The 23892-nt window shown below is 47.4% G+C and overlaps 1 protein-coding gene across 1 annotated transcript in view; it reads right to left on the bottom strand.

Annotated features, from left to right (window-relative positions):
* TRPM8 (transient receptor potential cation channel subfamily M member 8) overlaps nucleotides 1-23892 on the bottom strand; it is a 43895-nt gene that overhangs the window by 11361 nt on the left and 8642 nt on the right. Inside the window, exons 5-17 of the mRNA XM_074265578.1 lie at nucleotides 21841-22013; nucleotides 20370-20544; nucleotides 18924-18991; nucleotides 17894-18091; nucleotides 13697-13799; nucleotides 10399-10517; nucleotides 9665-9955; nucleotides 8815-8910; nucleotides 7920-8049; nucleotides 7095-7240; nucleotides 5359-5471; nucleotides 3892-4108; nucleotides 732-823 (exon numbers count right to left, since the gene is read on the bottom strand). Coding sequence (XP_074121679.1) covers nucleotides 732-823; nucleotides 3892-4108; nucleotides 5359-5471; nucleotides 7095-7240; nucleotides 7920-8049; nucleotides 8815-8910; nucleotides 9665-9955; nucleotides 10399-10517; nucleotides 13697-13799; nucleotides 17894-18091; nucleotides 18924-18991; nucleotides 20370-20544; nucleotides 21841-22013 — 1921 coding nt within the window. The remainder of the gene's footprint in view (nucleotides 1-731; nucleotides 824-3891; nucleotides 4109-5358; nucleotides 5472-7094; nucleotides 7241-7919; nucleotides 8050-8814; nucleotides 8911-9664; nucleotides 9956-10398; nucleotides 10518-13696; nucleotides 13800-17893; nucleotides 18092-18923; nucleotides 18992-20369; nucleotides 20545-21840; nucleotides 22014-23892) is intronic.

The raw sequence follows: 23892 nt of genomic DNA, 5'->3' as shown, positions 1-23892 counted from the left end.
GAGGGTGGGCTAGGATCCCTAGTCCTTTTACTACTCAGAAATTCTGTGATTCTGTTAGAGTGACCTTTTTTGGGCAAGTCACTTTAGCTCTGGGGGCCTCAGTTTCCTCATCTGTAAAATGAAGGGATTTAACTAGTTGACTAGGAAGGCCATTTCTAGTGCTACATTAGCATCCTCACAAGGATCACGTGACATAGACAGTCTGTGAAGTATCAGCATCATTTTACAAACGGGGCAACTTATGGAGGTCGAGTCCCTTGTCCAATAGAAGAGGCAGGGTTGGATTCACACTCAGATCTGTAGCTCCAAGATCCAGGGCTCCTTCCCTGAGACCAGTGTCCTGCCTGGTGATGGGAGGCCCCCGCTTTATGTCAGAGGAGACCTTGACAAGTCGGTGTTTGGGCTTGCGGAGCTTTTGACTTGGAGACCTCCTTATGATGTGGGCCTCCCATCTGTCACTGCAGATGCACCTGAACTTTAACCTTTTCTCCATTTGACTGCACACTGAAGAGCTCCGACAGTGCAGGCTTTAGAAAAGCCAGGGATGGCGTGGTAGATAGAGCACTGGCCTGGGACCAGAAGGGTCTGAGTTCAAATGCAGGATCAGACATGCGATACCTACTAGCTGTGTGACCTTGGGCAAGTCACTTAACCCCAACTGTCTCCCACTGCCAGCCCACACACAGAAGAGGGAAAAAAAAAAAAAAAGAAGAGCCAGAGGAGTTTCTTACCGGAAGACAATCCCTGCTATGAAGTAAAATAATCCGAGAGTGTCCATGACATTCCACAGGTCTGTAAAGTACTTAATCCCATTCATGTACCACTACAGGACAGAAGAGGGAAGGGGCGGAGGGTTAAGGAGAGTGGACTGCCCACGTTCCCTCATTCTCCCAGATTTCTTTTGCTTGATGACAACTCATTGTTAGTTGCTGTTCGAGGTCCTGAGCCGTGTTCAAGGGACCAAGAGAAACTTTGATTCTCTGACTAATATTGGGATATTCTGAGAACTAGGACCATTCTTGACGTTACTGTGGAAGTGGAAACATCTGCTGACAGCATCTGTCTGTCTATCATCTAGTTCATCTCTCTGTCTCTGTGCTTCTATCTCTCTCTTTCCTAGGCTTATTTGCCTTTCATCTAGTCTGACTATCCACCTATCTATCTATATCTATCTATCTATCTATCTATCTATCTATCTATCTATCTATCTATCTATCTATCTATCTATCCATCCATCCATCCATCCATCCATCCATCCATCCATCTATCTATCTATCTATCTATCTATCTATCTATCTATCTATCTATCTATCTATCCATCTATCCATCTATCTATCTATCTATCATCTTTGCCTTTCATCTAGTCTGACTATCCATCTCTCTATCTATCTATATCTATCTATCTATCTATCTATCTATCTATCCATCTATCTATCTATCTATCTATCTATCTATCTATCTATCTATCTATCTATCTATCATCTAGTCTGTCAACCTATCAATCTATCTGTCCATCCATCCCTTTATCTATCTCTCTATCTCTCTTTCATCTAGCCTATCTCCCTATCTATCTCCCTATCTCCCTATCTATCTATCTATCCATCCATCTATCTATCTATCTATCTATCTATCTATCTATCTATCTATCTATCTATCTAGCTATCATCTAGTCTGTCAACCTATCAATCTATCTGTCCATCCATCCCTTTATCTATCTCTCTATCTCTCTTTCATCTAGCCTATCTCCCTATCTATCTATATATCTATCTGTCATCTAGTCTGTCAACTATCGATCTATCTGTCCATCCATCCCTTTATCTATCTATCATCTACTTACCTACCTACCTACTTACCTACCCACTTACCTACCTATCTTTCACCTCGTCTGCCTACCTACCTATCTACCTACCTACCTACTTTCCTACCTACCTACCTATCTATCTCTCCCAATCTATTTTTATAGATTATCCAGAAAGTTCCTGCTATATCCCATAGATTTCAGAGGACCAAGGAGTTATATGAGATCTGAAAGATTATTGCCCAGGTGATATAGCTGATAGGTGAAAAAGCTGAGACACAAATCCAATCTACCAATTTGAAGTCCAGCCCCAGACTCGGAAGTGGGAGAGCTCTACCTTTGACACTTAATTTTTATGGAACCATGAGTAGAGAGGTCACGTAATATCTCTGAGCCTTATGTGTTTCATCATCTGATAAATGGGGATAATGGCTCTAGTGCTTACTCTGCATGGCTGTTGAAAGGAACAAATAAGATATTTGTGAAGCTTTTTAGAAATATCAGCCATTGTTATAGAATCTAGATGCCTGGTTTTTTTTGGGGGGGAGGCAATAATCAAATTTGTGATTTCATTATCAGGGAAGAAGCCCTATCTTCCAATGAGGATCTGTATAGCTCCTAAAACCAGAGGATCTTAGGAGCACAGATCCAGAGCTGGAAGGGACCCAAGGGGCCAAAGAGCTTGATTCGCTCATTTTGCAGAGGAGGTAGGGGGGAAAGTGTTTGGCTTCAGGTCACATGGGTAGCAAACCCGAGAGGAGAGATTTAAACTCGAGTCCTCTCATAGTGGGCAGCTGAATATAGTAGATAAAACATGGAGCCTAGAGTCAGGAAGATCTGAGTGCAAATTTCAGACATTATCTTGTTTGCCTCAGTTTCCTCATCTGTAAAAGGAGTCAGAGAAGAAATGTCAAAGTCCAGTATCTCTGCCAAGAAAACCCCAATGGGTCATGAAGAGCAGGACACTATTCCTCACATCCAATCGATGGCCAGATCTGGTGGCTTCTACCTTCCTGAGGGACTCTTCCTGTCCGATTCCTCCTTTCTCTTCCCTGCATGGGTATATGTATATTTTCCATCACCCATCCCTACACTAAAATGACTTCCTACCTCATCTTCCTATTGCTCTCCTCAAAGAATACGCCTTTTACGTGGTGAACAAAGGAATTATTTTCTCCATAGAACATAGAATCATAGATTTAGAGCTGGCAGGAATCTCAGAGGTCATGAATTTCAACATCTTGTTACAGATGGGTAAACTGAGGCAGACAGAAGTTAAGTGACTGATCCAGAGTCACTCAGCTAGTAAATATCTAAGTCCTCTTGACCTAAAGTTCTATGTCTTCTCTATTAAGACAAGACTCATTTCCTCAAAAATCGTTACCATAGCTCCCTATTCCCTTCAAGGCTCTCCATAATCTGATGCCACCTCTTCCTCTCTCTGTCTCCTCTTCCTAATCCCCACCCTCTTCACACTTCAGCCACAGTCTTTGGGACATAGCCTGCAGTCCCCTGCCCTTCCTCACTCTGCTACATCCTCCCTTTCCCCCTCCCAGCCTCCCCGGCATTCTTATTCATGAGACCCTCCTTGAATCCCCCACTTTCCAAAAGCTTCCCCTGAGCTCCCAGATTGGTAATCACCTCTGGTTCTAGGGGTAATCACCCCTAGAATGCCCTTCGCCACAGCTCGGGAATTCTCTCCATTCTTACTTTTGCTGCTCCATTCTAGACTCAACTCAAGGTTCTTCTTCCACGTGAGACCTTCCTGATCTCCCCTCCTCCCCTGCTAGGGCTGTCCAAAATCATCTTGTATCTGCCTGTGGGTAATTTAGATTTCCTTATTTATCTACTTGCTGTTTCCTCTCCCCAGCTCCAGAGTAGGTGTTTAATGCTGACTTGTGAAAGAAGAAGGACTGGGGTTTTCAGGGGCTTTCACTGGGGTGAAGGATTGCACAGTAACAGGGAGATCGTGTAAAGTCTCTCCTGGTCTTCAGGCCTTACTTCTAACAGGAAACTTAGCTCCCTTTGGGCTCTGAAGAGAACTTTGTGGTGTCTGCCTTCTGAGGGGTCCCTCTGGGGCCTGGGCTGCCCACCTGTCTCACTTCATCGCAGAAGAGGACGAAGACCAGGGCGTAGAGGATGAGCTCTGGCGTGTGAGGCACGGAGTGGAAATCCATGAGCAGCACGTAGGCAAAGAGCAGCAGGAAGGCGATGTAGAAGACCACGTTCCAGGAGAAGACCACGAATGGGGAGGTGAAGAACGCCAAATACGACCAGATGAGCCTTCTGTGCCTGTCAATGGGCTTCTTCCTGGGGAGAGAAAGACAAGTACCCGGAGAGCTGAGTCCTTTGGAAGCGGAACTGGCTTCTTCTGTGTGGTCATGGCTACCATGGCCCAGTGCCTCCTCCTACAGGAAGCCCACTGGCTCCCTCCAAGGACTGGACCCTCCCACCCCAGCCCAATCCACTCCCAATGACTTGGCGCCTACCTGAAGATATTTTTTATATTTGCTTTTCTGAATTTCGTTGTTTCTACAATAGTTTGGACCCCACCCTTGAGGAGGTGGTCAGTGAATGAGTGAACAATGAATGAATGGATGAATCCACAGTAACTCTGAGGACTAAACTCCTTTGTCCATTACACAAGGCTAGCCCTGGGTTGAACCTGCTCTTCTTGTTCCCTTTTCTAGGTGAATTAGAAACCTACTTCTAGAAGGCTACCCTCAGATAGCCACCCTTTGCTCTCCTTGCTTCATACTCTCAATCAGAAAGTTCAGAATCAGCCATTTCTGCTCTCCCACCTCCAGGCAGGCTACGCTATCCCCAGGCCTGGAGTGCTCACTTTAGCATCTTAAAATCCCTAGGTCTAAGATTTTAGTGCTTTCAGGTCATTCTGATCTGCCTCTCCCCAGAATCAATGCCCCTTCAAGAGACTTCAGCTTTGTCCACACTATCCTCCTACCAGCCCATTCATTTTTAAAATTTGGTGCATTTTTAGGGGCTGTAATTGCAAGTCACCATGGGGAATTCCAAGCAGCTATGGTCGTGCAAGAGAAAAGGGTCTATATGGATACCCGCATGCAGATTCACTCAGGTAATACACACACATACATATCTATAGCATGAGGAAGCATGTGGTGAATGCCATTGGAGAGTGGCAGACTCCCAAGTACTATAGGAGTGACTCAGTTTGACCATGACCAAACCACCTTTCCATCTCTGTTCTGCCTCAGGAAGTTGGCTGAGATGGCCACTGACATGCAACCAGCTTAAAACCTATGGCCTAGCTTGTAACTTTTCTGGCCTCAGTTTACCCATCTGGAGCATGGAGTCATATGACATGACTTTGAAGCTCAAAATCTAGAGCCCTTTGATAGAATGACAATCGGTTGTGACTTAAATCAAGCTCAGTCACCGAGTGCCTGTTGGGGGCAGTTCCAAGAAGGGCCTGCTATGACAAAAGGGCAATGGCAATTACTGGAGCTTGCGTTCCTGGTCACCTGCCTTTTCATTCACTTTCCTTCCCTGAATGAATCTTTTAGGAAAATCCTGGTCATTACCTGAAGGACACAAAGCCACAGCCAACCAAAGGGATGAGAAACAGGCACAGGATGATCTTCCAGTTCTTGGTGTCCCGAGAGATCTCTCCGTACCATTGCTTGGAAAGGAAATTCTGGAGATGACAGAGACAAAAGAATGGAGGCCATTCTTTGTCATATGACAAAAAGCCTGCTTCTCCCAGCCTCTGCCACTGCCTCCACCTTGAAATGCCATCCCTCTGGATTAATGTCACAAATCTGCCGCCGAAAGCTCGATTATGGGCCTCGATGGGGAGGGGGAGAAGACGGAATCATTCCAACAAGGAGATAGCCTTGCTCCCAATTCCCCTAATCCTTCCACCTTCAGTCGCCCGGGTTGGACTTTGAAGCCTACCAAACACAGACCCAACTCATGCTCAAACCCCATTGCTATGGTCCAGCCTTGGGGTGGACTTGCTACTGGCAAACTGTGATCCCTCTATGAGCCCAAATCAATCACTGTCTGAGTGATTCACTCACAGACCAGTCGCCAGCAATCGGCAGCATTCTCATAAAACGCACTCCCGTTTTCCTCCAGCACTTATTGCCATGGACACGGAACTGGCAGAAGGCTGACTATTATCCCCTCTGCTACTCCATCTGAATTCAGGATTGAGCAGACAGGGTCTGCTGATTACACTTAGCATGAGCCCTAGACCCCGCTCTCAGAGAACCTGTGCTCTTAGACATTTTTATCAGGGTTCTAAATAAAAGTATAGTGACATACTTCTCAGATGTACTGAAAGGGGGACTTAGAATTCACTAAAGGAAAAAAAATCTAAACAGACTTTAATCTTTGATTGAATCTAATAAGCTAACACTGTATGATGCTGCAGAGCATAAGAAGATTGATGTTCCTCAGCCAGATGTGAAGGAAGAGGAAGAGGAGAAAGAGGAGGAAAAGGAGAAGAGAGAAGAAGAAGAAGAAATGAAAATTGAGAAGCAAAAAAGTGAACAGATCAGCCAGGAACAGAAAGTCACAAAGAGGAGGAAAAATGTTTAAGAATATTTGATTTGTGATTTGATCTGATTCCCCTTTCCTAGTTCCTTATGTGATCCTAGGAGAAGATCTGGGATACATGTTATGGTTGAAACCCAGAAAAATCTCAAGACTTCACTATCAACAGATTCCAGTCAATGAAATTTTGAGCGTCTAGCAGTAATTAATTGCAGTTGTGATAAGAGAGAGAGAGAGAGAGAGAGAGAGAGAGAGAGAGAGAGAGAGAGAGAGAGAGAGAGAGAGAGAGAGAGAGAGAAACACTACTCTGGTAGAAAGAAAGCAATTATTGTATGGGCTATGGATTCTGGATGTGTAACATGAAGCAACTACTCTGTTGAGTTTTTTTTCACTTTTGGTTTTGGAGATTGAAGACAAAAGCAGGCAAGTTCTTGAAGCGGCAGATTACTGGCCGCTGACCCTGGTCCTGAAGAGCAGGCACAGACCATTGAGGCTGGGGCTGCCTCAGGGACAGCTGTGGGGTCCTGGAATGAACCAAACCCGGAAGACCTTCTGAAATGGAAGCCCTTGGGTCAGTGCGGCTGCAGAGTTGGACCAGGCAGTGCTGTCAGGGGCAGTTTCCGACCTGGTCTCCCGTTTCCCTTCCCTCATTTTTCCTACAGGAAAGGAGCATTGCTGGAGACTGTCTCAGGGAGCTGAGGAGGAAGCACCTGCTGTCTGGCCATTTTCTAGACTCACACTGAATTGGGCAGGTTCTCACCTGGACTCCTGGCTGTGCAATGAACTGCTGATCTGTGGCTTCCACGGCGAGCTCCAGACAGTTGCTGCCGCCCCAAGCCTCACAGGTGTACACCAGGAGCTGCTCAGCGAGGTCTTCATCATTGCTGTAGCATTCTGTGAAGAGTTCTGAAACAGAGACAAAGAGGGTCAGAGGCAGAACACACAGAGACAGAAAGAACTCTTCGGGGATACAGAAAGAGATGGAGATACACACAAAGACGTAATGAAAGACAAAAGCAGGAATATGAAGGAAGAAAGAGTCACAGAGAAGATAATAAGGGACACAGACAGACCAAGACTGAGATAAAAAACAGTCAGAGGGAGAGAGCAAGGGACACTCAGACACAGAGACAGAGAAAGAAGAAAAGAGACAGAGAGAAAAATGAAGAAGCAGAGAGACAGTGAGGGGCACAGAGAAAGAGACACAGGAGACAGAGAGATGGCCTTTGGGCAAAAAAACTCAGAAGAAAAATGGCTAATAGCAGATTCATGGGAAGCATAAATGGGGAGAGAGTAAGAGATGCCCTTGAAACAGCTGCTTTGATGAGATCAAATCACCAGCTCCCTGAGCTACCTTTAGGCATTAAAAGATAGGCAGCAGTGATCAATTATTGATCCACTATGAGACTGGAAAGCCTAAGGAGTGGGAGACCCAGCACTGAACGGCAGAAGTGCAGAGAATGGGACTCCAGACCAGTGGTCCAGGGGTTGTGGGTGTTTCTGTCTCAGTGGAGCCAGCATGATCCTGCTAACGCCCTGCGTTCCTGCCGCCCCGAAGCAGGGACTTCTCTCTTTGGCAACTCACCCACAGCGCGAGTTTCATATTCATTCGCCAACTCCTCAGACTCCCCTGCAGCATTGATGTCATTTTTCACCTTGGCGAGGGTCTTCAGCAGCTTGCTGGCTCCCAGGGCTGCCAGAGTGCAACCCCTGGTCTGTAGAGGGACCAGGACAAGGTCAAGACCGGTTCTGATCGCCCCACCCCCACACCTCCTTGGAGATTCACAACCACTCTGGGAGGTAGGTGCCATTATTCTTCCCATTTCACAGATAAGGAAGCTGAGGCTTAGAGAGATCAAGTGGCTTGTCCGAAGTCACTCAGCCAATAAGGTCTTCTGCTGCTTCCTCCCTCGGGGACTTTGGGGAAAGCACTTTAACATGCATGGGTCTTAGTTTCTTCATCAATAAGATAACAATGGTATTGCATGACTTCTGAGCTCTTTTCTCATTTAAGATACTACTTGAACTTATTTAATTCAACTTGATGCTTGGTTTCTGGGGAGGGAATTCCCCCAAGAGAAGCCGACCACAGCACCAAAAATGCCAAAAAGGGAGAAGAGATGCTAACAGGAGCTCAAGCAAACTCTACTCCATCTTCACTCCTCTACACCAGACCCTTCTGTCTCTGCAGAACAGAGCTCTGGGAACAAGCTTGTGGTGTCACACAATCCTACATTTAGAGCTTGAAGGAACTTTGGACGTTATCTAGTCTAATCCCTTCATTTACAGATGAGGAAACTGAGGAACGTGAAGCTACTTGCCCAAGATCGCACAGGTCTTAGGTAGAAGAAGTAGAGAGCTGTCACTAGAAAATGCCTTCTGCCACATAAACACTTCATTTCATTGATGAAACTACTAGGAGTAGGAGCCAGGTCCTGGGAAAGCCGGAGAGAAAAGTGGCAGAAAAGGAGAGCTCTTACCTGCTCCCAAATGACCTTGGAGAGCTCCCTCTTGTTCTGCAGAATGGCCCAGATGAACAGGGCTTGCAGGGGGTGCCTTGTAATTGGAGATACATCCTGGAGGAGGGAGAGGATGACATCTGGTCAGCACTGATGCTGCTCTGTGTGCTGACAAGTATCAGGGGTCATTAACCTCGAGCCTGCTTTGCTAAGAAATGAATAGACTTAGGAAAGTGACTCATGCTTAGGAGGGGAGGCGATTTGAAAGAAGGAGTCCATAAAAGTAAATTCCCATGATTGATCTCAGTAACGTAGCAGCTTAATCACAGAATCACATAATTTTGGAGGCAGTTTCAGATGACTAAGCAGTAGCTGTTTAGTCCAACCCAGATCTCCCCAAAACTCCCCACTACAATAAGCCTGCTAAGTGCTCATGGATTCACTCAGCAAGCATCCATTAAGAACCGTCCCTGTGCCAGACACCGTGCTAGCTGCTGGGGATACAAAGAGCAACAACAAAAGGGAGCAGGCTGTGCCATTGAGGGGCTCACGTTCACAGGGCGTAGGGGGTGGAGAAGTGGTGTTCATACTGAAAACTAAAACCAAAATATATAAAAAGAACTTATAGGAGGTGGAAAAGATAGTCAGCCTTTGCTTTAAGATCTTCAGGGAGAAAGACCCTGTCATTCTGTGACAGCTCTAATTTTTAGGAAGTTTTTCCTGATATCAAGGCTAAAATGGCCTCTTTGTAAAAAAACAAAACAAAAACAAAACAATACACAGGCCCTTAATGGAATACACCCCATGCATCTGACAGTGCTCTTTCAGGGGGTCAGAAAAGCCCTCCGCGACTGAGCCACCCCTCTCGCACCTGAAGCTCCAGGTCCAGATCCTCTCTGCTGCTCCTGTCTTCCTTCCTGTATCCCCTTCGGAAGTTTGCCACCAGCTTCCAGACAAAGGTGAGGAGCGCGTCGTTGTAGGAGTTCTTGGCGATCTGCAGGTTGCGGTACACGAGAGTGCTGAAGTTGTTCGAGAAGAGCTCCGTAAGGACGTCGTTGGTGAGGAACTTCCTCAGGTTTAGGCCATTTTCCAGGAAGAGACGGACAAACTTGGGTCTATCCTTCACCAGGGCTGAGAACATGACTTCCTGAAGGTCAGCAGACTGGCAGAGAGAAAGGGAAGGGGCATTTATTAAGCACTTACTGTATATCAGATGCTGTGCTAAGCACTTTATAAATATTCGCTCACATGCTTCTCACCACAACCCTGGGAGGCAGGGGCTTTTAAGATTCTCATTTTACAGTTTGAGGAGCCAAGGCAGACAGAGGTAAATGACTCCCAGGGCTCCACAGTAAATGTCTGAGGTTGGAACTCAAGCCCACCCTCTCTGCACTGCGTCCCCCAGCTGCCAGGAAGGAGAAAGGCGTGACCCCAGCCTAGAGCTCAGGACTTTGGGATTACACTGTGGAAGTTGCATTTGTAAAGTTCTTCCTTTGGTGAACCAGCATCTTAATACAGTATGGCAGGAGAAACTGTCCAAATGGTTCCCTGCCTGGAGCGGGTTCAGCGGGGAGCTGTCCTCTTCCCAGCTGGCTTCCTCCTCACCTCCCATCGGCGGTCATTGGTGAAGATTTCCTCGTTGGCCAGGTCCAGCTGGTTCCACTCCAGCAGCAGCTTCAGCTGCCCGTTCCAGTTGTCCTTCTCCTGTTCATTGGTGCTGAAGGCTGGCAGAGGGAGGGAAGCAGGTGAAAAGGCTGGGGCATGAGGGGCTCGTCTGGGTTTGCTGCAAGAGTTGCACGCCGGACCCACGGGTGATACTCGCTGCTTAGGTTGACCATCAGCCCACCCTTACGTTTCAACTTTGCTCCAGGGCTCCAAATGAGGCAATGCACGCAGAGCTAATGCTGTTAGAGTGGTCCCGGGGCTAGCCCCCAAAGCAATAGCCGTGGAGCCAGAGAGCTTGAGTTCGAATCCCAGCTCCCTGCTTGCCCTCTATGATAAAGCAGTGGCAAGTCCTTGCAAAAGGAGGGCTCCAATGAGAAGACCTCTAAAGCCCTTTCAGCTCTAAAGCCGTGATTTTAAGATCCCATGATCACTGGAACTTTGCCTCCAGGGGCCGTATTGGAAACCGACCCAAGGAGTTGATCTGGACCGGTGGTGCGGAACTCAAGCAGAAATGGGGGGACTGGGCACTGACCTGTCTGTGGGGATCCCTGTGAGCACAGCGACCTAGAAAATCCCACATTAGCATTATCCGTGTTTTATTATGATTTCATTTATTTGGTTAAATCTCCCAATGATGTGATCTAGTTGGGTTCACATTGGAAGGGTCGCCCCATCAGGCCTCAATCCCATGATCCTATAATTACAAGGTTCTTATTTCGAAGGCTTGTATCTGGGCAGCGTCATTGGGTGAAGGTTCATGTAGATTTTTTTTACAAGTTCAATCTCTATGCTGGGAATTGCTGAGGGTCATTCAGAAGCCTGCAGAATTTCCCAAGCCCATCTTTAATGCTTGTCCCGGATACATGCACTGACTCCATTTAGCATCTAATGATTTACTTATTAAGCACCTTGATTATTTATTAAGCACCTTTGGTGTGCAAGGCACTGAGGATACAGAAGCCAATCCCTGTCTTTAAGGAGTTTACATTCGATTTATCCTAGTAAATAAATCCCGTAGACAATAATTTGTGGTTGGAGAAGGCCTTAATGAACTGCTGAGATTCATGTTAGACATTAACTGTCCCTTTCGTTTCTCCTTTCTTAGGCATCAGGCTGATTTTGTTAGAGAAAGAGTGAGTCTGCTTGAAGGGGCCCTTTGATGTTCTAGGACTCGGTGGTATCGGTTCAATGATGTTAAGAACTGGAGCAGAGAGGACTTCTTCATCACTAGGAAATCCTCCTTTCTTCTAATCACTTATAGCAATGATAGTAATTTTCTTTTGATACAGATTGTTGGGGTTTGTAAAACAAACCTATGAGCTAAGAAATCATCCCCATCTTACAGAGGAAGAAACTGAGGCACTGAGAAGGGAAGGGAATAATCCTTTATATGGAACCTACTGTGTATTAAGCACTTTCTACATATTCTCTCATTTGTGCCTCAATAACCCTGGGAAGTAGATACTGTTATTATCCTTTTTTACAGATGGGGAAACTGAGGCAAATAGAGGTTAGGTTACTTTCCCAATGATATACTGAGAGTAAGGTCTAAGACTTGATTTGAACTCAGGTCTTTCTGACTCTAAACTTGCCTATAGTCCCGTGGCTAGTAACTCTTCTGTCTTTGAGACAAGCCTGAAGCTCCAATCCAGAGTGTATCTAAACATGTGATTTTGGCATAATAGCAAGAATGTCAAAGTTGGAGTTTGAAGCTCAGAAACTGGCTCTCAATCCTGACTCAGCTACATCACTGACACGGTCCTTCCCCTCTACCTCCGCCTCCCCAACCTCTCCTCCCCCCACAGCCCATCCTTCTCCATTAGGCAGGGCACTGCACCGATTTTCTCATTATCCTCAATTGTAAAATTTCAGGGTTGCTTTTAGAAGGACATTGATAAAGTGGAGAGTAGCTGGAGCAGGAGCTAAGATGGTGAACGTGTCCTATGAGAAGGGGCTGAAGGGCCTGGTCATATTCAGCAGTGCCTGGCACATAGTAGGTATTTATAAATGCTCCTCTCTCTGCCCTTTCTTCCCTTCCTTCCTTCCTTCCTTCCTTCCTTCTTCTCTTCCTTCCTTCCTTCTTCTCTTCCTTCCTTCCTTCCTTCCTTCCTTCCTTCCTTCCTTCCTTCCTTCCTTCCTTCCTTCCTTCCTTCCTTCCTTCCTTCCTTCCTTCCTTCCTTCCTTCCTTCCTTCCTTCCTTCCTTCTTTCCTTCCTTCCTTCCTTCCTTCTTTCCTTCCTTCTTTCCTTCCTTCTTTCCTTCCTTCCTTCCTTCCTTCCTTCCTTCCTTCCTTCCTTCCTTCCTTCCTTCCTTCCTTCCTTCCTTCCTTCCTCCTTCCCTTCCTCTTTCTCTCCCTCTCTTTCTTCCTTCCTTCCTTCCTTCCTTCCTTCCTTCCTTCCTTCCTTCCTTCCTTCCTTCCTTCCTTCCTTCCTTCCTTCCTTCCTTCCTTCCTTCCTTCCTTCCTTCTTTCCTTCCTTCCTTCCTTCCTTCTTTCCTTCCTTCTTTCCTTCCTTCTTTCCTTCCTTCCTTCCTTCCTTCCTTCCTTCCTTCCTTCCTTCCTTCCTTCCTTCCTTCCTTCCTTCCTTCCTTCCTCCTTCCCTTCCTCTTTCTCTCCCTCTCTTTCTTCCTTCCTTCCTTCCTTCCTTCCTTCCTTCCTTCCTTCCTTCCTTCCTTCCTTCCTTCCTTCCTTCCTTCCTTCCTTCCTTCCTTCCTTCCTTCCTTCCTTCCTTCCTTCCTCCTTCCCTTCCTCTTTCTCTCCCTCTCTTTCTTCTTTCCTTCCTTCCCAGAGAAGAGGGGGGGATATGCAAGTTATTTTCAGGAATCTGAAAGGCTGGTACATGGAAAAGGACTTAGTTTATTGTGTTTGGATCTGTCAGGGACAAGTTGTAGAGAGCAAGATTTAGTCTGGATGTCAGGCACGACTTTTTAGATGTAGAAAGAGCTTAGATGATATCAGTTCCAAGTCCTTTACTTTACAGATGAAGAAACTGAGACCCAGAGGAGATGAGTGACTTGTTTAAGGTCTTGGTAACTTCCCAGAATTCATTGTGAGAGCCACTAGGCTGACCCCATATAGAAGGCTGTCAAAAGCAAATGCTACAAAAGGCCTTTCTTTGCTCTAGCCTTCATGAAGGTGCTAGGACCTCTATAGCTTCATTCGAAACCCAAATTTCCAAAGTGAAGGCAGAGGGCAAAGGACTCCAAGTCAACATTTCTGCTAAGCAACAGGATCTTCTCACCTTTGTAGAGAGCATAGGAGATGGCATTGCTCACAATTTCATCCCCAGCTTCTTCCATCTTAATAACCGTCAGCAGGTGAGGGTTTTCGAGGATTTCTTTGAGCTGCCAAAATTAAAAATAAAAATGTATTATATAACCTGAACTTTGTGTAGATGGACACTGATGGGCTCTCTCTCTCTCTCTCTCTCTCTCTCTCTCTCTCTCTCTCTCTCTCTCTCTCTCTCTGTGTGTCTCTATGTCTCCTCTCTTCCTCTCTCTCTGTGTCTGTCTCTGTCTCTCTGTCTCCTCTCTCTCTCCCTCTCTCTTTCTCTCTCCCTGTCTCTCCCTTCCCTTTTCTTTGTGCACAAGGACCTCTCTGGTCCGCTTAGTGACAAACAACATCTGTGAGAAATTCTGTTGTCATGTTCCTACCCACATTGAGTGGTCTGTATGTGTAGACTGAAGCTCCTTGAGGGGAGGGACAACCTCGTTCCTGTCTTCGCAGCCCCAGCACAGCACCTGGCACATTGGAGATATCAGGCAAATACCCCTGGGGTCCTTTTCTCATATATGTGACGTATATGGTGGACCCTAGGGGTATTTACCTGCTATCTACACCTTGCTACTCCAGGCTTAGTGAGAGGGGACACCCCCAGGCCAGTGGAGGTGGGCTGAGGACCCTGGATGGAGAACGTGGGCGCTGCGGTCAGATAGTCACTTTTGGTTGGTTGTGCTGAAAGATTTGCCTTTTCTATAAGGAAGACTTCAATGGAGGTAGAAAAATAGTATAGAAAAAACAGTGGCGATGTAAAAACAAAAGTCAGCACTAAAAATAACCAGAGAAAACTCTTCCCAGAAATCTGCTCCCGGGGAGCAGGGAACAAGAGTGTTTGCTCAGCCAGGCCCAGCAGCTTTCTCAGGAACATTGGTCAATAAAGCGTTTGTGTGTTTCCTCATCTGTAAAATAAGGGGGTTGGACCCGATGCCCCTTTGGGTAAACACAGACAGAGATGCAATAGCTCTGACTCTCAGGGAGCTTACGTTGTGATGGGGAGACAAAGTGAGAATACTCAACAAAACTCGGGGAAAGCAGATCGCAGGGAACCCTGGGAGGGAGGGGGACCCCGGGAAGAGGGGAGAGCAGAAAAGAAAGTATGAAGTGGAGGCAGAGATGAAGGGGGAGAAGAGAAAGGGAAGAAGGAGGAGGGGACAAAGGAGGAGGAAGGGGGAGGAGGGGAGGTAGGAGAGGACCACACTCGGCATGCTGGGAGGCCACTGCAAAAGTCTGGAGATGGGACGTGGTGTCCCTGTGAAGAACAGCTGGCACGCCCGTGCAACTGGAACATTGGTATGTGGAAGGGAGTAAGGCTGGGAGAAGTAAAATGGAGGCAAGATGTGCAGAGGCTTAAATGCCAAACCAAGGAGTTTAGATCTGATCCTGGGGTGATGGAAAGCCACCAGGCTATACTGAGTGTGGGAGTGACAAGGCCAGACCTTCAATTCAAGAAAATCGCTTTGGCTTCTGAGCGGAGAAAGGACAGAAGGGGGAGAGGCTTGAGGCCGGCAGACCCCACTTCCCTCCCCAGCAGCTATTGGTCCAGGCTAAGGCACTGAGGGCTTGCAGCAGGGTGGGAATGTGCTCAAAGGAGAGGTGGGGGGTACCGCATATGTGAAAGATGGCGAGGTAGAAATCGCATGGGGTTTTCCAATCAATTTTCTTTCATTAGACCAACCAAAAAACATGTTAGTTCCGACCTAAATGTTTTTTAAACTATAATTTTTTTTAGTTGGCATTTATTTTCTCTCTCCCTCTCTCCCCTCCAATAGAAAAGGAAAAGAGAGAAGAAGAAAAAAAGAAAAGAAAAGAGAACCTTTATAATAAGAAAGTGTAATCAAGCAAAGCAAATGTCCTCATGGAGCACGCCAAAAGTGTGTCTCATTGTGCCTCCGAGATTATCTGGCAGGGCAGGTGCTGCACCTTGGGTCTCTGGACTTCGTCATCCCTGCACGGAAGTCCTTCCAAAACGGCCTGCTTTCGGTCTCTGGGTGAGTGTGTGAGGAGAGGGAGAGGGAGGAGCTGAGAAGAACTCGGGGGGCTAACCCGGGGCACTGGCGCGATGGCGGTGCCCTCAACAATAATAGAAAATTTGGAAAAGAAGTGGGTTTGGGAGCGGGGAGGGTTCTGGTTTGGATGTTCATGGGCTAGCCAGCTCCCAGCATCCAGGGGCGGCTCATGAGAACAAGACTGATGCTCAGGAGGGACACCTGAGCTGCAGAGAGCTGATGATGGGAGCCGTGAGTGCTCACAAAGTCATGAAGAAAGAATATGGAGAGTGAAGGGAAGAGGGAGAAGGGCCAGGGCCCTGGAGGACACTCATGACCAGAAGGCATGAGGGGGATGAAGAGCAGCCATGTCAAACTGAGTCAGCTTTGCTATAAGGAAAGGTTTGACCGGTGGGAGACTGAAAGAAGGAAGAAAAACTGACTGGGGTGTAAAAGGAAAGCGCTAGCATTTTGGCTTCTGGTCTGGGATTTCTGGGACCACGGCACCCTCAGAGAAGAGTCTGCCTTGGCCAACGCAGGGCAGCAACCACACTGCCATTTACAGGCACCGAGAATGTAAGCGACCCCGCCAATGGACTCCATTCCAATGGACTTTCTCTCATCGATAAAACTTAAGGAAGAAAACTTTAAAAAAAACTTTAAAAAAAAGACCTCATTGGAATAGTCTAATTAAAAGCAATCCTCATTTCTCGTGTGCCCTCTGTGCACAAGTATTGACGTGATGGGATGCTGGGGAGAAACGCGACTCGGTGTCTGCCTTTGCGGGTCCGAGCTCGGACCCCCTCGCTTTCTGTGTCTCTTTCCCAGAGATGCTGCTGCCAGCTGACGTGCCATCTCCTTAAAACGGGCTCCATTTCTGGCCTCCACATTAAAGGCGAGATCATGTCTGCTCTCACCGAGCAGAGAGCCCTGGACCTGACGGAACTGCTCTGAAGGACAAAGAAAACATCCAGGAGCTGAGGAGGTTAATGGGAAATTGTGCATCGAGGGGATCGGGCGCTCCGATAAGTGCTCGTTTCTGGGCCAGGGAGACAGAGTAAGACCAGAGAGGGAAGTAGCCCGAAGGGAGGCGAGGGCAGCTAATTGAGAAAGGCAATTATCCTAGAACTATGACCCCGCCTCCGTCTGGAATTAGTATTTCTAAAAATAAAGCGATGCTTTTTACTTGCTGTGGACTTTCTATCTTCTGGCTGCCGGTGTGGAACACAACACAAGATCAAAGCAGATCAACTGAGACTTTCCCATCTGGGTATCGCCCCGAAGCAGCCGGGACTCTCTACTTAAAGCACTTTTTAAATGAAATATGAGAACAAACGGATGGAGGGTGAACAGATGGATGTTGAGGGAGGGTTCGAGCTTCACCTTCAGTTTTAGCTCACGGGAAAGCGAAGTAGCCCTCATCGCCAGGAGAAAAGGCCTTCAGGAAGACCCCGGAGCAGCGTCCAGGACGCTGGATTTGGAGGCACCAGAGTTCACTAGCGACGCAGGCACTTTGCCAGGCCCCAGGACCCAAAGACAAAAAGCATCCCTCCCCTCCAAGAGCTTCACTATCTGGCCAACTGGGCCTCAGTTTCCTCCTCTGGAAAAGGGGGGGCTGTCAGACTAGATGGTCTATAAGATTTCACTCAGCTCTCTATTTATGACTTAAACCAACAGTTAATAAAATATTCATCACAGCACTCCCTTTGGTGATAAAAAGATGAAAAAGCTGAGAACGAAATGGGTGGCAAGGCCTGGGGACTGACTGAGCGCGTTGTCTTACGTGAATGAAATAGGATTACACTGTGGGACTTATGAATCTGAGGGATTCGGAATCCCTGAATCCCCGAGGGATTGTCTGCAGGGATGCTGCCTGAGGAGAGACTGGGGGAGGTCCGGGTGTCCCGGAGGACACTGATGTGAGCTAGGAGAGCCCTCAAGGGCAGCAGAATGGCGAGAACCAGCGGACAGGAAGAATCCCTGGGTCCGAGGGGTATGGGAGGGAAACCTCAAGGTAAAAGGCCCCTTAGAGCAGAAGCTTTTACCCTGTGGCTTTAAAGGCTGCGGGGTCCCCACACATTTCTCTCCCGGCTCCCCTTGAAGAGCAGACCTCCCCGCTGCTCCCTGCTACCTCGTCTTTGTCCCACGACTCGTTCCCCTTCAGCTTGACTCACCCACCGGATCCAGCTCTCAGTTTCTTCCTCAGGGAGGCGGGCAACGGTTCGGGGTAAATACTTGATGAGTTTTTCCTTGACGGTGGATGACGCCAGCGAGTCTTCGGCTTCTATCAGGCTGGCAATGACGTCGGCCACCTGCCCAGAACCCTCCACCACCACGCAGGGGATTTTATTTTTGATGGCAGTGTTGACGGCCTTGGGGATGGAAAGAAGAAACCGGGCAGTGGAGGAAGCACAGGGTGAGGGAGGGCCCAAGAATGGCCGAAAGCCCAGAGCGAAACTGGGGACTGCACTGAGCTCCCTGGCCACCCAAGCCTATCTCCACTCCGTAGCCTGGGTGCCCCCCACTGCGGTCCTGGCGCGGAGGGCTCTGGGTCTGGAGTCGGAGCTGATTTGTCCAGATGCTGGTCACAGAGAATTCCCTCAGCCAGGATCTCTATGTTAACGACATCCAATCCTCAGCCTTCGATGCCCAAGTTTGGAGTGCCAGCCATTCTTTTTTAAATGAAAAGAATAACTCCTCTGATAATAATAATAATAATGTGACATTTACACTCTGCTTTTAAGTTTACAAAGCACTTTATGGAGGTCACTGTGTTATTTGAGTTTCACAACAGCTTTGGGAAGAACCAATTGCTATTGTTCCCATTTTACAGATTTGGAAACTCAGCCGTGCCTGCCTTGGTTCCCTGAGGTGATTAGGAGTCACATTTATGAGGGCACGAACTTGTGGCTAAGTTTGAGCGACAGCCCTAGGTTTATGTATCCCGAGGCTCCCAGCTCTCTGTACAGAGCCATTGTCTTCGGGGGACTTAAAATGATTGGGAGACACCGGAGAAGTCACCCATTCTGCATTAGCCTTTCGGCAGACCTGTCATTCCCACCCCCCTGAGCGCACACCAGGCTCATGCCGCTGAGTGCGGGGAGGAGAGGGGGGCGCCTGGAAGTGTGTTCCAGGGTGGGAGGGAGGGAGTGCAACGGCCCACAGGCTTCTGTGAGCTCTTTACAGGATTAAAACGGAACTCACCTTCAGAGTCTCTCTCCCACCTCCTTGGGCAAAACACACAATGGGGATCTTCCCACCATAATTGGAATCTGTGAGAGAGGAGAGGCTGTCATTTCCCAGGATCTACTGCCCTTTGCCATCTCCTCTGGCTCAGAAGCAACGCGTCTCCGCAATCCCTTTAGTAAACCGTGAGCTGTGAGGCAGGGAGGGGGTGCAGTGGAGAGAGCGCTGGGCTTGGGGTCAGGAAGTCCCAAGTTCAAATCCAGCCTCAGACATTGGCCACCTGTAACCCCAACTATCTTCTTCCCCCCCTTCAAAGAAATGGGCACAAGAGCAGCTTTCCCACTCTGGAAAAGGAGTAAGTTAACCACTCCACAAGCATTTTTCAGCCTCGAACCATGGGCCAGGCCTCTGTAAGGTCGGGAGACACAAAGAAAGAAAGCACTAGGGATACCAAAAAGAATCCCTGCTCTCCAGGAGTCTCCCCAGGGAGAGGGCGTGGAATAAACATGCACAAATGAGGTATAAGCAGCACCCATGAGAGGCGGTTTTGGAGGGAAGGCTCTAGCATTACGGGAGTCCCGGAGGTAAATGTGGGCTTGCAAGACTACATGGCACGCAGCGACGGCAGCCTGGGCTGCTCGCTTCTCCCTCCTGGCCAGGCTCATGGGCTCCATCCTCCCAGTGTCCCCGGAATAGAACTGGCCCAAAGGCACAGCTCAGGTGCTCCGTCCCACCCGAGGAAGGCTCCACCCAATTCAAATTACTCATCAGCATACAGGCTTATGTCCTCCATAACTGAAGCTCTTTGAGGGCCAGTCATCCCTTTTTCCATCTTTATGTCTCTAGTTTTTCCATCTTTATGTCTCTAGCGTTAAACACAGGAAGTGAGATAATAGATGGAAAGTGCTTTGCAAATCTTAAAGAAATAGACATTTCAGCTTTTATTGCCGTTAATGTTATTATTGTTGTTTTTGCTGCTGTTGTTATTGGCGGTAGTTAGTGGTGTACAGTGAAAAAAATCTGGTTCAAATCCAGCCTCAGAGACTCATTATCTGTATTTGCCTCAATTTCCACCCAAGATCATAAAGTCCTTAGCACAGGACCTGACACCTCGTTGGAGCTTTATAATCTCCTCCTTTTTCCTATCATCATTTTTACATCCTTTTTTTTTTTTTTTTTTTTTTAAATTCAGATATTATATCATTGGAGTAGGGGATTCTCAACGAGGAAACTCCCTCTCCTGGTGCAAGTCAGTAGGTGTAGGGAGTTTCTTGGGACTCTTCAAGATTGCCCAGGATGGCACACCTGGTAAGTGCTGAAGGGGAACCATGAGACCAGGTCTCCTTGCAGTGGGGAGGGAAGTCCCTTTCCATTGTACTGTGCTGCCTCTTCTGCATGGTCCATTTAAACTAAACCAATATTTGTTCAACTGAATTCAGCTGGATGCTTGCTTGTAGCACTCACCTTGGATTGCCCGTTCTGAAATGTATTTTTCCAGCTGATTCCGAAGCTTCGCTTCAACTGATGGGTAGCCATGGCATCCGTTATCAACCAGTAAGAGATGGGTGTGGTTGTTGTCCAGGATGTACAGCGGGTCTCTCTTGAAGTCGTCCATGATGTACTGGGCTGAGAAATGTCCCTGCAAGTCACAGTGAAAGTTCTCATTGAGATTTGATGAAATGGCTCCTCTGCAAAGGGGGCCTTAGGTCCAAAGATCCTCCTCTAGGGTCTGAAAACAGGCCTCCTAGATAGGGTTGGCTCTGGGTCATGCAGAAAGTTGGACTTGGAGAGCATATAAAGTTGCAGAAATTATGAAGCCCCAGGATTTCAGTTAATATCAAAAGAATAGATAATGTCTGGAAAATCATAAGCCACATTTACCCCACAAAAGTCAGGGAAGAAACGCTAGTCCGTATTCACTTTGGGCACTGTACCCCTGATACTTCATAGAATACCATGACCTTGGCAAGTGCTTAAATTGTAAAGTGATTATGTGTTTATTTTGTCTATATCTGGGACTTGGCGACCCCTTTTTGAAAAAGCTCCTTTCCTAAAGCAGATCTGCGCCTGTTCTGTAGTTTAATGGCTTGGAGAGTTACCTGGGGCGGGGAGATTTTAGGTGACTTGGCCAGGAGCTTGTATCTGTCAGAGGAGAAATCTGAGCCTGTCATCCTGACAACAAAGCTGTCTTTAATGGCTGCATCTTCCTTTCTTTGATGCTACCACCAAAGAGGCTGGAAGAGGAGCAGATAGTATTCCTGGAGGGGTCAAAGAGACTGGGCCCAGTAGGAGTCAATGAAAACTGAGGAGAAGTAGGTAAGGAAAGATAGCCCCCCGAGGGGAAAGCAGCTTCTAGGCCCCCGTGTGCCAGCAGAGGATGTCAGATAAAGGGTCTCCAAGCCATCAAGCACAAAGAGATGGGAGCTGTCCCTTTGTCGCACATGTATCCAGCACTGTTTTTTGGGGAGAATGTGCCTCATGCTTTGGGAAAGAATGCTTTGTACCAATTATTACTATGCCATTTGAACAAACGCCTTTCCAAAAGCTAATGAAATGATCGAGCTGATTGTTAATGGGAACGTCCTCCCTCCCATGGGGGCTTCTGAGCTTTATATAGTACTAAAAATACAACTTTTTTCTCAGAGTAACCCCTAGAACTCTAAGTATAGCAGCTGGAAGCAGCCCTCTGGGACCCAAACTGTGAGTGTGAGTGTGAGTGAGTGTGTGTGAGTGAACCAAAAAGGATGCTACCTTTATTTACGTGTGTCCATGAGGGCAGGAATCATTTGCTTTTACTCTCTCCGTTCCCAGTGCCTAGTGCAGTGCCCGGGCCCATTACTGTAAATGCCTGTTGAGCGAGGCGATCTCTGCCGAGTTCCGGGGCAGTGTCCCTGCCCGGCTCCCCTCCCTCGCCATTCCACGATGGCGTCTGTACCTCGGCGTCACTGTGTCTGATCAGGGTGTCCCGATTGGAGACCATCCCCCAGGCTGCCAGGCCGATGGCCACAATGTTCTCCTCCGAATTCCTGCTGATGGTGTTGTCTCTCACCACCTCCCCGATATACTTCATCAGGCCATAGTGAGTGCCTCCCGTGAGAATCCACGCCCCTGTGGACAGGAGTGAAAATTCAGTCGGAAAACTGGGAAACAAATGATGCAGAATGGAATCTACAAATTCCGCTTGGAGAAGTTGTCCCCTTAAAATCACTCACGGATGTAAGGAATAGGAATGTCCCCTGTACGACCAATCCCACGTGACGAGACAGGAAATCACAGATTTTAGAGATGACAAAGCCATTGGATTTATTTTCTTAGCTCAAGCCTTGGGATTTTATAGAAGAAGCAGAAGGATTGATTGGGAGCTCCGTGGGGGGAGAGGGAAGGGTCTCTATGCAGAGGGAGCTCCATTGCAGAAATATTAGAGATCAAAAAAGACCATTTTTGATGTTTCCCTCCCTTTGGGGGTCACTCTAGGACTTCTGGGATGCCTCCAACATTAGGGCATTAAAAAGCTTTTCCAAGGACAAATATTTGTCCAGAACTATGTGGAATGACAACATTCGCTCAGTTTCGCCTCCAGAATCAATTCCTCCCAGAGTTGGAAGGGATGGTCCAACCTGTTTGGGAATGCATGCATTCTTTAAAATGCCCAACAGGGGGCCATCCAGCCATTTTTAAAAAAGCTTTTAAATTTCAAAACATGCAGAGAGAGTTTTCGATAGTCCCCCTTGCAAAACCTTGTGTTCCAGACTTTTTCTCCCTCCTTTCCCCCCTCCCATCCCTTAGACAGCGAGTAATCCAATATATGTTTAACATATGCAAATCTTCTATACATATTTCCACAATTATACTGCAGAAGAAAAATCAGATAAAAAAAAGAACAAATGAAAAAGAAAACAAAATGCAAACAACAAGAAGTGAAAACGCTATGCTGTGGTCCACACTCGGTTCCCACAGTCCCCTCTGGTGCAGATAGCGCTCTTCATTGCAAGATCATTGGAACTGGCCTGAATCATGTCATTACTCAAAAGAGCCTCGTCCACCAGAACCGATCGTCGAATAGTCTTGTTACTGCCGAGTACAATGTTCTCTTGGTTCTATTCATTTCACTTAGCATCAGTTCATGTAAATCAGCCAGTCCTTTAAGACTTCTCATAGTAGATTATTTCACTTTTGGATGGCTGTCCTGTCAGTTTCCCTTAAAACCAAGGCAGATTTAGAGCCGATTGAATGCCTTTCCTAAGAAATCTATCCTTCAGGTTTTGAAGACAGCTTTGAGTCTTTCCCCCAAAGACGAAACTAAATCCCAGATGCTTTAGCATATAGAAAAACTCCTAGTTCACATCCAAGTGGGGTGACAGGTCAGGAGAAGTTTTATTGTGATATTGATAAAGGTGTTTTCTTTGTTATCGGAGAAGGCTCTGATTACAAGCAATTTCGAACCATTCTATACGGTATAAAATGAAGAAGTAAATAGGTGGGGCAGTTCTGCTGGCTCACAAATGACTACAAAGTACAAGAAAACAGTGTTCCATAACACTGTGCAGAGAGATAGAGAGGGAGTGAGTGGTTCTCTGATGGGATTCCTGCTAAGATTTTTGCAGCTGCTCCTTTTAGTGACTACAAGGATATTAGGGATGATGGAGGAATATTATAAATGATCTTGCAAATGGACTATGCTGAAAGTAAACTCAGATTCAAGAGTCTGAGGTGTCTGCTCATTTCACAGGAACTTGATGGCCAGGGTTTGAATGGAGTCACTCATGTCAAGTGAGAGGAGAGAGGAAGGGCCCCTCTCATTGCCTCCACAAACCTCTCCCGGTGGCGGAGCCCCTTGATTGCTCTTGCTACTTGTCTGTGGATGTTCCCTGGTTTGTCACTGCCCCAGACCTGGCCCGACTGGGACAGCCTCCTTCCGGCTGGCCACCTTCCACATTTAGTCATAATGCCAGCGCCATTTTAAAGGCGGACTCAAGCTTGCCTTGGC

This window comes from Sminthopsis crassicaudata, chromosome 4 (genome assembly GCF_048593235.1).
Source record: "Sminthopsis crassicaudata isolate SCR6 chromosome 4, ASM4859323v1, whole genome shotgun sequence".
In the NCBI taxonomy this organism is placed as follows: Eukaryota; Metazoa; Chordata; class Mammalia; order Dasyuromorphia; family Dasyuridae; genus Sminthopsis; species Sminthopsis crassicaudata.
Note: the sequence above shows the minus strand (reverse complement) of the source record. Positions and strands in the feature narration are given on the sequence as shown.